Source organism: Rhodnius prolixus, unplaced genomic scaffold (genome assembly GCF_049639745.1).
Source record: "Rhodnius prolixus isolate KJV_2025 unplaced genomic scaffold, Rpr scaffold_5, whole genome shotgun sequence".
Taxonomy (NCBI): Eukaryota; Metazoa; Arthropoda; class Insecta; order Hemiptera; family Reduviidae; genus Rhodnius; species Rhodnius prolixus.
In genome coordinates, this window is record NW_027411624.1 from 35,239,619 (window position 1) to 35,253,737 (window position 14,119).

Sequence of the window (14,119 nt, forward strand, 5' to 3'; positions counted from 1 at the left end):
AAATTTGTGGTAGTTTTCCCACAAAGTCAGGAATCTATTTTTTAAAATACCATTTGTTCAACTTTACAGGTATTACATCTGTACAACCTACCATACTAGCACTTTAGAGAGAAGTTTAAGCAAACTGACTTCAGTTCTACGGAAGCCATTTAAAAAAGCCTTATTTATTTATTTATTTTAAAACTATCGAATATATTATGTACTTCGTAATTATATTAAGTATTTTTAGAGAAACCTCAATTTCAGAAATTTATTATACTAGAATTGTAAGGAAGTAAGAATGACTAACAATAGATAAATAATCGTATTATTAGAAAATTAAGAGCAAAAAAAGGATGAGGTGGTTAGAGGAGATCGACACAAGGTTCTCTGAGAGAGTAAAAAATGAAAGTATTGAGGAGAAAACAACCTTTTCAGTAATCTGGAGGACCGATGAATTTCTAGTGGTGACTTGAAGTGAAAACAAGAAGGTTTTAAGATTAAATGCCACGGTGACTGACAACGAGGAAATGGAATTAGCTTGGGATAGCCGAATGAATAGGGAAGCGTAGAAGTTCATATTGAAAGATGTAAATTGACGACTTAGGAGTGTAGGATCTTGTACAAAAGTAATAAGAAAAAAAAAAAGCTTCTGTTTGCAGGTAATTTGGAACAATTTCGTACAAAATTATAAAGGGTACAGTAAAAATTACAACCGGAAAAAAAACTTGCACATTAGAAGGAGAACATACAAATCCATTGACCAACAACTTAACGCATTAATAATTAAGAAACACTAACCTGAAACCATCGAATCCTTCATCAGAACCATTTATAGTTAATACTGGAGCTCTAGCATACGCTTTGGCAACTCTACGATTTTTTTCTAAAACTATAACTTTGGCCCAGATTTCATCGTCAATTTGGGTCCATTTGTCCAGTACTTCTTGAATATGATCCTGTAACAAAAGAAATTAAAATTAAATTTGTTTCTAATCTATGCTAAGTTTTTATTTTTAGGAAAGAACTTTGTTAAAAACTTTTCAGCCTAAATAGAAAAAAGTAACCAATTATTGGGGATGTTTGAGGATTCTTAATGTTATTGCTAAGTTCTAAACCATAAAAGAACAAATACACTTGATTAGCATTGTTGATTGATTATCAGGGTGTGCTACAACTTTTGGAAGGTTTCAGAGCACTATCTTCATTACCTTCCATCTGTTTATATTTTACAATGTGACCAACTCACACACACAAAATATTTATCTATCCTAATGTATATTTCTTCAATATTATTATTTTTATACTATTTACATTATTTATATATTCTTTCATTATTATAGTTATAGTTATTATTATATATACATATTCTCCCACCCAGTTCGGAGTGATAGGGACTTTGGTGATGTAGGGGATTTTCATCTTTTCACCAACAGGGACCTTGAGAAAGCCGTATGCTCTCTCAAAAGCAAGAAAGCGCCCGGCCCAGACGGCATCCCTAATGAGGTGCTTAAGTTGGTCGCAATGCAGAGTCCTGGTCTGTTACTGAGAATGTATAATGCCTGCCTGAAAGCTGGGGTTTTTAGTACCCGTTGGAAGATAGCGCGGCTGGTCCTCATTAGCAAGGGAAAGGGGGAACCGGAACTTCCGTCGTCCTTCCGGCCTCTATGTATGTTGGATACAGCGGGCAAATTATACGAGAAGCTCCTCAGGGAAAGACTAGTGTTGGCGGTGCAAGCGGCAGGAGACCTATCGCCGAGACAATATGGTTTCAGGTCTGGGCGCTCCACAGTAGGCGCGGTCCAAGAAGTAATTGAGGCGGTACGCAGGGCGGAGGATCACAATCATCATTCTCGTCGGGTGGTCCTTCTGGTCACGCTTGACGTAAAAAACGCCTTCAACTCAATTAGTTGGGTAGATGTGCTGAGAGCGCTGGAGGAAACGTTTCAAGTCCCGAAGTACCTTCTGCGAGTAATAAGTGATTACCTGCGGAACCGAACAGTTATTTACCAGACCTCGAGAGGGCCAAGAGCATCCGCAGTTACGGCAGGTGCAGCGCAGGGATCGATCCTGGGGCCGGATCTCTGGAATGTGGCGTATGATAGCCTGCTCAGACAGGAAATGCCAGAAGAGACAGTTTTGGTTGGATACGCAGACGACGTGGCAGCACTTGTTGCCGCACGTGATGTCGAGAAAGCCCAACTAAAATTGAGTAGGGTGATGCGTATCGTCAATCGATGGATGACGGAGCATGGACTATCGTTAGCACTGTCCAAAACAGAGATTGTGCTCCTGACCAAAAAGAGGATCCCCACGAGCATATCATGGCATGTTGGGGAAGAAGTTGTGACCTCGAAGAGCACTGCCAAGTATCTGGGTTTGATGATTGATGGCAAGCTGAGCTTCGGTAAGCAAATTCAGAGCGCAGCGGATAAGGCCGCAAAGAGTGTCGCGTCCCTCAGTAGGCTGATGGCGAACGTTGGTGGCCCCCGGGGCAGCACACGCCGAGTGTTGATGAGTGTGACACATTCGATACTCCTTTACGGAGCTGAGGTGTGGGCAGATGCTCTTAACAAGGAGGTCTACAGGAAGAGAATGGCTCGTGTGCAGCGACTTGGTGCGCTGAGGATTGCCTCTGCATATCGCACGGTGTCTGAGCCAGCGGTTCTCGTGATTGCCGGAGTGATCCCGATTGCACTCCTTGCTAGGGAACGCAAGATCCTCCACGAAAGGAGGGCAGAGGGGAGTAAGGAGGCTCTCTCCAGGGAGGAGAGGGATGGGACTTTCCGGAGGTGGCAGGCTTCCTGGGAAGATGATCTGCGGGGTCGATGGACCGCTAGGTTAATAAAGGAGGTAAAGCCATGGACGAAGAGACCACATGGGGAAGTGGACTATTACCTCACACAACTCCTGAGTGGGCATGGCTATTTCAGGGCATACCTGAAAAAGGTGGGAAAGGTAGAGGATGAGGAATGCCTTTACTGCCCCGGCAGTAAAGACGATGCTTCCCACACGTTTTTCTCCTGCGGTCGGTGGGAGCGGCTCAGAGGTCACTTCGAGGCAGTGATTGGGCAACAGACTCCAGACACTATAGCCGAAACTATGCTGGCCAGTGAGGCCAACTGGCAGACTGCAGCTAGGTACGCCAGGGACCTTCTTCAGCAGAAGAAGCAGGACCTGGACGACTGCCAAGTAGGGTAACACCGAGGGAAATACTCCAATGAGTAAAGACAGAGGCCTAGCTCTGAAGTAATGCTGGTCGCCAGTGAATCCAGGCTAGGCCTAGCAGCGGGGGGGTGTTTTAGCCGGTAGTCTATTTTGGGAGTCCGGCACAGCAGGGCCTCTGCGTGCGTAAACGCATTTCACCCCTCAAAAAAAAAAAAAAAAAAAAAAAAAATATATACATATTCAGTCCGATTCCTACAGTTGTAAAAAATTAATAAATATTAAGAAATGAAGGCTGAAATGTTTAAAATAGTGCACAAATTATTGTACTTTACTAGTGGATAGAGCTTTATTATAAGTTCCGAATGTAGTTTTTTTTTAATTGATGCCAAAATTCTGAAAAACTTTTTAGGATTTACTAGTACATTAAGTATAACATTAAAAGAATCATATTGGTTTGTTTTGGGGATAGATTCCAGCTCTATGGAGCCCGTATTCCGTGTATTTATTAGCTGCGAAAATTTATTTTACCACGTTTAATATTTGAAATTACTATCCCCATTCTTCGGTCCGAACCATTAATTTAACTATTGTCTAGGTTCAATAGATTCCTAGACTCCATGTAAACTGCAAACTGCGATGGAAGAGATAGAAAACGAGGACTGACAGGCGCCATCCCAGCTTGCTAATGACCAAAGTTGGTGATGCGCAGAACTTACTAAAGAAAAAAAGGAAGTACATTTTAACAAAGGTTGTTAAAAGCACATTGAACCTATCAATAGCAATCAATGTTCCTAACCTTCAATAAATTATCTGTAAATTCTTTCATTTCTCTCGCGCTTCTCTATAATTTGAAAAGATATAAACACGGCAAAAAAGAAAAATGAAAAAGTTCATCAATTCATCAGTCAATTTCTTGGCCTTGAAATGGAGAACGAACGATTAATACTTCCAAATAAACGCTACTTATTAGTAAAAGTAATTGATGACACTGAAGAAATTTTCACACATCTCAAAAGATCAAGTAACAAAACAAAAATAATAATAAAAAAGAGAAATTGGAAGAATTATAATGAATTTTCTGTTTAGAGTAGGGAGAATCAATTATTCAAAATTGTAAGAATAAAAAAGTTGGTGAGTTCACTGACATAAATTCTGACATAAAATTCAATTTAATTGAAACTAGTGACACTAACAAGATACGAGATTTTTGGCACCACTGGGCAGAGACAGGCGAAGGAGTTTAATAAAAGCTATTTGCCGAGGCTGCAGAATTAATCCGTCAAGGCCGTGGGGCTGTAAGGATGATTGTAGGCTTATTAACTGGCCCCTGCAGGCTCTCAGAAAACATATGCATCGCATGGGCCTGGCAGATGGCTAGCCTCTGTAGGTTCTGTCAGGAAGAGGAGGAAACGGCACTGCACTGGTGTTGTGTCAGTGTGAGGGGCTTGTATGGCTAAGGATGTTACTTCTCGGGAAGGAAAAACCAAGGCCTATGAGAGCTTTACCCAAGAGTCGCTCTCCAGCATCAAGAGTCTGATTAAAAGGACAGGTCTGGAGGGTGAGCTTTAGAGTGAGGGGAGCCACAATAGATCCAAAGGGGTCGCAGTCGCGTAGGCCTTGAGGCCGCCCTAATTTAATCTATCTATCTAACAAGATAGTTGACATCAATTTGCATATTATCTTTAATAATACTGTCATAGTTGGATGAAATAGCAGAACGTGGATTGCACTTCAGCAGTGAACGCTGCAAAGTAAACAGGCAGAGCGTTGAATGTAGATCATGAACTCAGCAATTAAGTGAATCGATCTGAAAAATATTTTGTTTGTATAGACAACAGGGATGGACTGAACAGAATTAGGAACTACGAGATGGAAACATTCGTCTCTAATCGAATGGTAAAGAGGATATCTACCGCTCTGAAGTGCTTACTGGAATTAGTGATTGTTGGAGTAAAAGTAAATTTAGGATTTCAGGGTGAAGTCACTGGAGACTCGATAACACGTAGCGTCATCCATCACACTGACTGGAGAACTAGGCCAAACATTGCCTGAAAGAGGAACTAAACAAAGGCAGTTTTCTCCAAGTGTAGCTGGACCGGAGAATACGAGGGTCGTTTGAAAAGTCCGTGCAAAGTCAGAGAGATAGCACTACTGGCGCGTATCGAGGTTATGTTTAGTTAGTAGCATCTCTTGGAAGAACACAAACCAAGTTTCAGCCAGATCGGTCTATTTCTTTGTGTTTGGCATTCGTTTGAATCGAGGAAGTCGAGTGATTTTCAAAAAATGGACGAAAAAGAATTTCGTGTGTTGATTAAACACTACTTTATGAAAGGCAAAACGCCTGAGGAGACTAAAGAGAAGCTTGATAAACATTATGGTGACTCTGCACCTTCGATTAGAACAGTTTATAAGTGGTTTCAAAATTTTCGGAGTGGCCATATGGGCACAAGTGACGCTGAACGTTCTGGACGCCCTGTTGAGGTTACTACTCCAGAAATCATTGATAAAATCCATGATATGGTGATGGATGACAGGAGAGTGAGATTGCTAGTGCTGTGGGCATCTCGAATGAACGGGTACATAATATTTTGCATCAACATTTGGACATGACAAAGCTATCCGCAAGATGGGTGCCGCGATTGCTCACGCTTGACCAAAAACGAAATCGTGTGAAGTGTTGCAAGGACGGTTTGCAGCTGTTCCAGAAGAATCCGCAGGACTTTAAGCGTCGTTTCGTCTCTGTGGATGAAACATGGATACATCACTACACTCCTGAGACCAAAGAACAATCTAAACAATGGGTTACCAAGGGGGAATCTGCGCCAAAAAAGGCGAAGACCGTTCCTTCGGCCGGAAAGATTATGGCGACTGTCTTTTGGGATTCGCAAGGAATAATCCTCATCGACTATCTGGAAAAGGGTAAAACTATAACAGGTGCATATTATTCATCGTTATTGGACCGTTTGAAAACCGAGCTGCAAGAAAAACGCCCACGATTGGCCAACAAAAAAGTCCTTTTCCATCACGACAACGCACCAGCTCACACCTCAGTAGTTGTGGTCGCAAAATTAATGGAAATAGGGTTCCAACTCGTTTCACATCCCCCCTATTCTCCAGACTTGGCTCCCTCGGACTACTATTTGTTCCCCAATATGAAGAAATGGCTAGCGGGAAAAAGATTTTATTCAAACGAGGAGGTGATTGCAGAAACGAATGGCTATTTTTCAGACTTGGACAAATCCTATTATTCGGAAGGGATCAACAAACTAGAGCAGCGTTGGACGAAGTGTATAAGCCTAAAAGGAGACTATGTTGAAAAATAAAAAAGGTTTACCCCCAAAAATTAAGTAGTTTTTATTTTTGCACGGACTTTTCAAACGACCCTCGTAGGCCTCCTACTTTCTCCGAGCTGGATTTAAACACAACCCTGACTAAAAGTGATCATTGCAAGAAATATTTACAGGTAGGTGGATTATCGATTCTTATTACTGATTAATTAAGTGATCATTTCCGGTCTAATATTTCTTTAAAAAAAAGTTGTTTTTTTTGTTTTTCTACAAAATTGCTAATCACAAAATATTGCTTAAAATTTTATAAATGACTACGCCTTTGTTCAAAAGGACACGGGCTGTAATTTGAACTTTCCCATAGCAAGATATTTAATGTATTGTTTGTACAATTTATTTGATAGATGAAAGTGTCAAGGTAAAACATTAGACATCATTATTTTGCAAACAACAAATCCTGTTGAAAAGGTGGAAAATTTAATTCTTCTAGTTTATTGTTTTCTTTTTTTTTTAAATATTTTAGATGAATCAAAAGAAATAGCATTGTCCTTGCCAGCAGTCATAAATAAAGTAACTGTTAGCTAATAATACATAAATAGTAAATAAGTGACTACAAAATAAAACATATTTTACCAAAAGAAAAAGTGAATTAAAGATAGATTTACACTGAGCCAAACAAGCGTGATTAACAAGGCACAATATAGGTAGTTTTTTTTTCTGACCTACTCACGACATTCTACTCGATCTAAAACACGACACATAATAACTAGTCTAAGATTACTACAAAACAAATAGTGAAATAATGCTGTGCACTTTTTTTGGGGTGAAAATGGTCGACTGTAATTTTATGCGAGAAAATAAGACGGTATCTAAAAGGAAAAGAACCAACTATAATTTCGTTTCACCAAAGTCCTTCATTTCTGGTGACAAAACTGAAACTTATATCTTGTTCTCTACTTCTTTTATATGGTAAAAGAATTGTCAGCATGTGTTTTTCCATGAAATGAATGGTACAAACGTGTAAAGTTCAACGTTTCCATGTGAATGAAAAGAAAAATATTAAATCCTGGAAGCAATGACACTGGAAAGCAGCTGATCAAAAGAAAAATGAAAAATCTTATGACATGAAAATGGTCAGCTTAGTTTTTTTTTCTTTTTTGGCTGTTTCCCTTCCGTTGAGATATGTCTATTAGACAACTTCCGTTTTAGCAAAATAATAATCCGCTTATATACCATTTTATTGCACTACAATAAAGAAAAGTGAAGTGACATGATGACTAAATCTTCTGGCAATTTCCGCAATTCTACCTTAACTTGTGTGTGTGTGTTTTTTTTTTCAACACGTAATTTTTACTAAGCGTTTAGATGTCTTTAACGCGAGATGAAAGTGGTTATATGAGAAGGAAATAGGTAGATTATGTTAGATTAGTCTTGCGTTCTGTCCACTGTAACACCGCAACCCAAAAGAGGCTAACTTGAGACAAAGAGGCTTATGTCCAGAACCAGGGTTTTGACAATCAGTTATTTTTTGTATATTCTTTGGTGGTTTAAAGATACCATAGGACTCATCTAGCTAATTGGTATTACAAGGTAATCAGATAGGATACAAAAGGCTGTGTCTTCCACTTTTGGTCACAGCTTGCGCAACACTGGAGAGAAAAAGACAATATGGGGGAGTTTTATTTTGGGAACTTAGCCTGCCCTAAAAATAGATGTGCGATTGGAGTAAAACATTTTGGAGACACTCTTTGGCTGTGATGGAGTCAAGTCATTTATCTCGTTCTCACGAGACAAGAGGGATGGTCTGGTAAGTATCACTCCCTCTCCAAGGGCCGGTATAGAAGAATGGGGAGTCCCGTGCAACTGCTTTCGCGACTAAGCTGGTGCGGATTGGAACTGCAGGCCTTCCAAGTCGTCCCAATACTCTAAGCAGCAGTTAACCAAGCCTGGAAACCTTAACTCCAAAGGCCTTGGGCACACAGAAAGCGGTTTGTCGCGGCGGGCAGCAATCCAGCGGTCTACGATGTGGGGACGTCACACAGGACGTGATATCTTTGTTAGAGCGGTCCAGTTTGGTAGCTTTCTTCTTGAGAAGTAGTAGTGCGTTTTCTAGTTCTTTGTTTTAATTTTTATACTCGTATATTGTATGAGCTCGGACGACGAACAACTCCTTCTGCTGTTAGCTTTGCAAAGCAAAAAGAGGAAAATTCGACGAAGTTGGGTGCATGAAATCGATAAGAAGAGAGAACAATTAGGGGAATACCACCGCTTATGTATTGAACTGAAGTCACATGAAGATGGGTTCTTCTGGTATGATCGTATGTCGCAAGAATTTAATAAAAAATGAGTAATAAAGTTTCTTAACATTGGAATCTTTATTTTGTATTACTAGGTGGCAAGGAGAAATCTGCGATTTTGTACTACTAGATCGCTTGTCGTCGGCGACAAAAACTAGCCCTTCGGCTAGTTATACCGCAATCTGTTTGACATAGATGATGCAACATTGTGTAATACAATTAGACCGCCAGACCGGTCGGAGATCGTTGCCCGCCGCGACAGACTGCTTTCTGTGTGCCCAAGCCCTTAAAAAGTTAGCCATGCTCCGAATCTTCATGCATAAACCAGAGTCAAGTGCAAGGACATACAAAAACACTCAGAGGTCATTTCCAGAAAAAAAAGTAACACTTTTTTTGACCTTAGTGACCTCTGAGCCCTGATTTAAAGGAAATTTACATAAAGTTCGGCAAGATCACAGCACTGCTTCTCACCTATAGTAAGAGAAAGAACGAACAATCCGACTGTCTCCTTCTCTCTTGCAGCCACTCTTACATTATAGAATTTTGCAATTCACAATGTCGACACTATAATGGCGTTGTTATAATTTTTTTGCTACACATACTTCTTTTGAAAGTTGGCGATCTGCTCCTTATCTACCAAAAAATATAGACATTTATAGAAATTACCCACTTAACTTTTATCAACGGTGGACATTGACGCCATAAAACAACAAAATTATCTTCTTTAATTCGTTTCTTCTTTTTAGTGACCTCAAAAAGAAATGAACAAAGCTTTCTACTTTGTTCGGAACGATTTTTTTTTATCTCTACCAGAACCATATAGATCTCAAGGTCAGTTGAGACAGAAGAAGGAACAAAAATTATACAAAGAAAGAGAGCGAGAATGTGGGAGAGAGGACTGTTATGGGGGGAAAGTAGTTTTTTTTTTAGAGACTGTGCAAGAAATGGAAGACACTGTACGAAGAAGAGGTTATGGAGACAAAGATACGAGAAATGGTTGGTACACCTGTAGTAAAGGGCGTCACAATTTTCCACAAAGACTTTTGGCTCGTTTTCCTCACCTCAATGGATGGCCGCCTTGGATAGATGCTGTGGGAAGGAAATCTGTTCTAAATCTTCTCTAAGCGGCCCATACTGGGGCGTGAAATGTGGAAAATAACAATTATTTTTCGTTATGTTACAGAAATACTTCTATAGGTATTATCTTATGCAATTATTATTTATCGTTTTATAGAAAGATACAATGAGCAACAATAAGAAACAGAAAACTAAAACAAAACAAAACAAAAAACAAACTATAGTAAAATGGCCAATTTTTTGTTTTCTATAATAGCTTTAACCTTGGGGAAGCGACTTCTTTGATTAATGTCCATTCTTCGGCAATAGTGCGGGTTGTTGAAGTGCTCTAATAATATGCCTGAATGCCTGAATAATATTTCATTTTTGGAAGGACTTTACAGGATGGCCAGCATAATCAACGAAGATTTGAGGACACGCCTCTCATTGATTTGGCTGGGTTTTTATTCCCTCAGTTTTTTGGGGAGTCTTGAAACGAGGGATTTTCCAAAGAGATTTTTAAAAAATATTGTTTATTACCTTTTACAGTCGTTTCGAACTTCGAAAGCTATAATTTCCAAACACCATTCACAAAACACGAAGATAGAGTCCTTATTTCCAATTTCTTTATATAGAGATTGATTTACGACATAGAGTTTTCACGACGATGAAGGAGTTTTGGGGTTCTCTGAATTCGTAAACAAAAAAAAAAAACTAGCGCATATTTTGGGCGTGAGTTATGAACAGAATGTTTCAAAAACTAGAAATTGTATAAGTCTCATCCTTGGTGATTCTGTTCTAGGTTCTGATACTTAGATATGATTAACCAGCCTTCGAAATGATCATCCCACGTTATGGTCACTTCCCAGTACCAGAAACTAGACATGGCAACCTGTTGGACCAGCTATGGGACGTTTCCCGGTTGCATCTATAGGACCTCTTCCCTTCTTAACTCATTTTTCGATCCAAAAAAACCATAAAAATTCAATGAAGGGCATCTCTGGGAGGGAACGATAAATGGTAAGCTTAATTAAAATTATTGGTCGCTAAAATTTCGAATAACTTGCAAATAATAGCATTTAACGAAATGCAGTACAACCTGGATTAACCGGGCTGACCTCCGGTTATACCCATCCCGGAAAACTGAAATCCCGGTTAAACCGAATACACAGTAATACATAGTAGTACATTACTGTTTCATCCCAGAGATCAACTCCTATCTTAGACGGCAATCCTTTTTTTTATTTTTTTGTCATCCCATGGTCTTTTGTAAGATTTTTTGAAAAGACCGTGGTAAATCCAAAGAAATTCAATATTAATTGCACCATATTTTGGGTTTTTACATACATGCACACATATGTAATGACCCTTCAAGAAAATCAGGTATAAAAGAGTTGCTGCCACGCCTACAATTGTGCCGTTTATTTTGAAAGTGGGGCAAGTCCATTTTTTGTTATTTCGAGCTATTTAAGGTTTTGCGGTTCAATAAATTTAAAAATATTGGTAAATATTAATAGACATATTTTTTTTTGTATTTTGTGGAATTAGATAATGTAAGTTAATAATCCAATAGTGTTTATAGTGCTGGCTAAGAAAAATAAAGTTTTATTATAACTAAATGGACTTGCCTCACTTTCAAAATAAACGGTTCAATTATGTGTTACATCGGAAGACAAAAAATTTTTCCTGTCGCCACCGAAAATTTACTTTTGTTTTGGGCGCCGATCCAGGTGTTCTTATGATGACTCAACATGATCCCGCGGTTAATCCGAATCCCGGTTAACCAATAGTGCTGCACGAGACCGAGACGAGGCGAGACTTCGGTCTCGGTCTCGGTTTTTTGAATTTTTGTTTAAGTATTAAAAGCGGTTTGCTATTAATAATCTTTTCAAAAAATGTTATTATTTTCTAATAATTATTTTAATTTATATATTGGTAATGAAAATGTGTGTAAAAGAAGACAACTACTTACACTTCAATGCATCATATGTTACTATTACTGTTATATATCTTTTATATGATTTCAAAAAGATGTTAAAAACGCGCCAAATGAAAGACCCGAATAACATATCTGCCTCCTATAACAAGTCGATTCGTGAAATAAAAAATACACTTCCCAACAAACTTCCCGCTCCATTAGTTATGGCTGTTGGTGAAGATAAAGAATCTGATGATTCACCTTTTGACGACGACGACGACGACTGCATCAATATTTTTGCACCATTTGCTCAAAAATCAGCAAATATCACCGAAGCATGGAAGGCAGAAATAATTAATTACACCAAATTAGACCAAGCACCAGTAGATGTTGACATTTTAGAATGGTGGAAAACACTTGAGAATTCCTTCAAAAATTTGTCTAGAATGGCGAGAGATATTTTTAGTATCTGTGCAACTTCAGTGCCATCGGAAAGATTATTTTCGCAAGCTGCGATGATAATGACCAATAGAAGATCTTCTCTAACTTCTGACTCAGTAAAAGCTCTTTTATGTATCAATGCTTAGGCAAAGTGTATCTTAAAAACGAAAATTTGTGGCAATATTTTTTAGGTGCATAGTAGTCTTTTTTTTCAAATTCACTAATTCCAAAATTCTAAAATATAATTCAAATAATATCAAAGTTCAAAGTATTAGATTATTAATAGTGAAATTTATGAAATTGAATGAATGAATGATATGAATAGTGAAATTTAGTGAATTTATGTAAAAATTATGTAATTCGAAGGGGGCCGCCACGGTAGCTGAGCGGTGCGAGACCTGCGAAGCTAATGTGTATTGTGGTACTGGGTTCGATTCCAGGTCTTAGGACTTGGATTTTATTTAATGTTTAATACGAGAAATTTATAGTAAAATATGTTTGCTAGTCGCCTCCGTCCGCGACATCTAATTGGTAGTTGGACGTAAAGCCCCACCTGAAAAAATAGTCGATTACTTTACTTTGCTTACTTTACTTATGTAATTCGAAGTCAAATAGATGTATTAATATTGAACATATATAATAAAATAGTATCTTTTAATAATTAATTCAATACCCGTAATGATTATTTATTAATAAAGAACACAATTTTATAATTTTGTAGCTAAAAATTAATATTTGAAAAACCGAGACGAGACCGAGATTTCTCGACGAGATATATATCATGTCTCGATCTCGGTCTCGGTCTCGGTTGCTCAAGTCTCGTCTCGGTCTCGGTACCGAGACCGAGACCGAGATTTGTCTCGTTTCTCGTGCAGCACTATTAACCAAGGGCCGGATAATCGAGGATGTACTGTACAAATTTTCTAAATTTGTACAGTTTTCCACAAATTTCTGGATAATTATGCTTAACTGTTTAAACTAAGTGTACCACAAACTGATCAAAAGAATTACCTATTTTTTTTTTTACTAACAATTGTTTTAGTGCATATTGATTTTGAATGCATTTCCGGGGGGCAAGCAAGCTAATTTTGTGCACATCATTTTATTTTTACAGTTTTATACGATTTTTATACAATGCTGCTGCGAATTGGCCCATGATATTACTCAAATTCCTATGTTTGCTGTAAAATCCTCAGCACTTTTGTCACTTAAAACTGTGTGAGAATTGGAGAAAAGATCCATCACAGACTCGCATTAGAGTTTTTATAAATTCTTGACGAATTTACAGACTATTTTGTTTCTTTTTAAACCTGTTCAAATAAATTGCTAGCATTATTTTGTTTTAAGTTAATTTGTTTTCCCTCTATACACAAGTTTCGTGAAACCTGACTTCCTCACTTAACTTTCTCTGTTTTTGCAGTTGCACTTTCTGATATAGATGGTGAGAGCGAAAGATATATATAAAAACATTTAATATTAATAAAAATATTCCTGCATATTTATGAATAAAATTAAATTTTACTTTCATGAAATTCATTTACAATAATAATAATTTTCATATTTTATTGAATGTCCTTGAATGAGTTTTTTCCCCTTCATATGGAGGGGGCAGGTTTTGTCAATCCACCAAAACAGGAAACTTATTTCTATTGTCACGTGTGCCCATTCTGATCTGCGCGCTGCTGTAGAGGGTACAAAGAGAAAAAGAAAGAAGAAGTAAAGCAGATCAAAGAATGGAGAGAACAAGAAAACCTGGTGAGTTGGAGGGGGAATTGGTTAGCTGGTGGCTGAATCCGTGCGTGATAACAGAAATAGTTTTAAGGAAAATGCGCGCTCCTGTGTTAAGGATCGTGATTGGTTGCTAAGTAGTTCCTAACTTGTTATTCCCTTGTTGTGACTAGCAACCTTTCTTTCTCTTTTTTGGATTATAGCTACGTCATACAGCAAATTTGAAAACGAAAACAAAAAAAATC

General features: G+C 38.3%; 1 protein-coding gene across 8 annotated transcripts in view; it reads right to left on the reverse strand.

Annotated features, from left to right (window-relative positions):
* exp (expansion) overlaps window positions 1-14,119 on the reverse strand; it is a 384,871-nt gene that overhangs the window by 47,992 nt on the left and 322,760 nt on the right. For all 8 annotated transcript variants that reach the window (XM_074137378.1, XM_074137377.1, XM_074137374.1 and 5 more), the window contains one exon: window positions 781-938. In XM_074137378.1, the coding sequence (XP_073993479.1) occupies window positions 781-938 (158 nt within the window). The remainder of the gene's footprint in view (window positions 1-780; window positions 939-14,119) is intronic.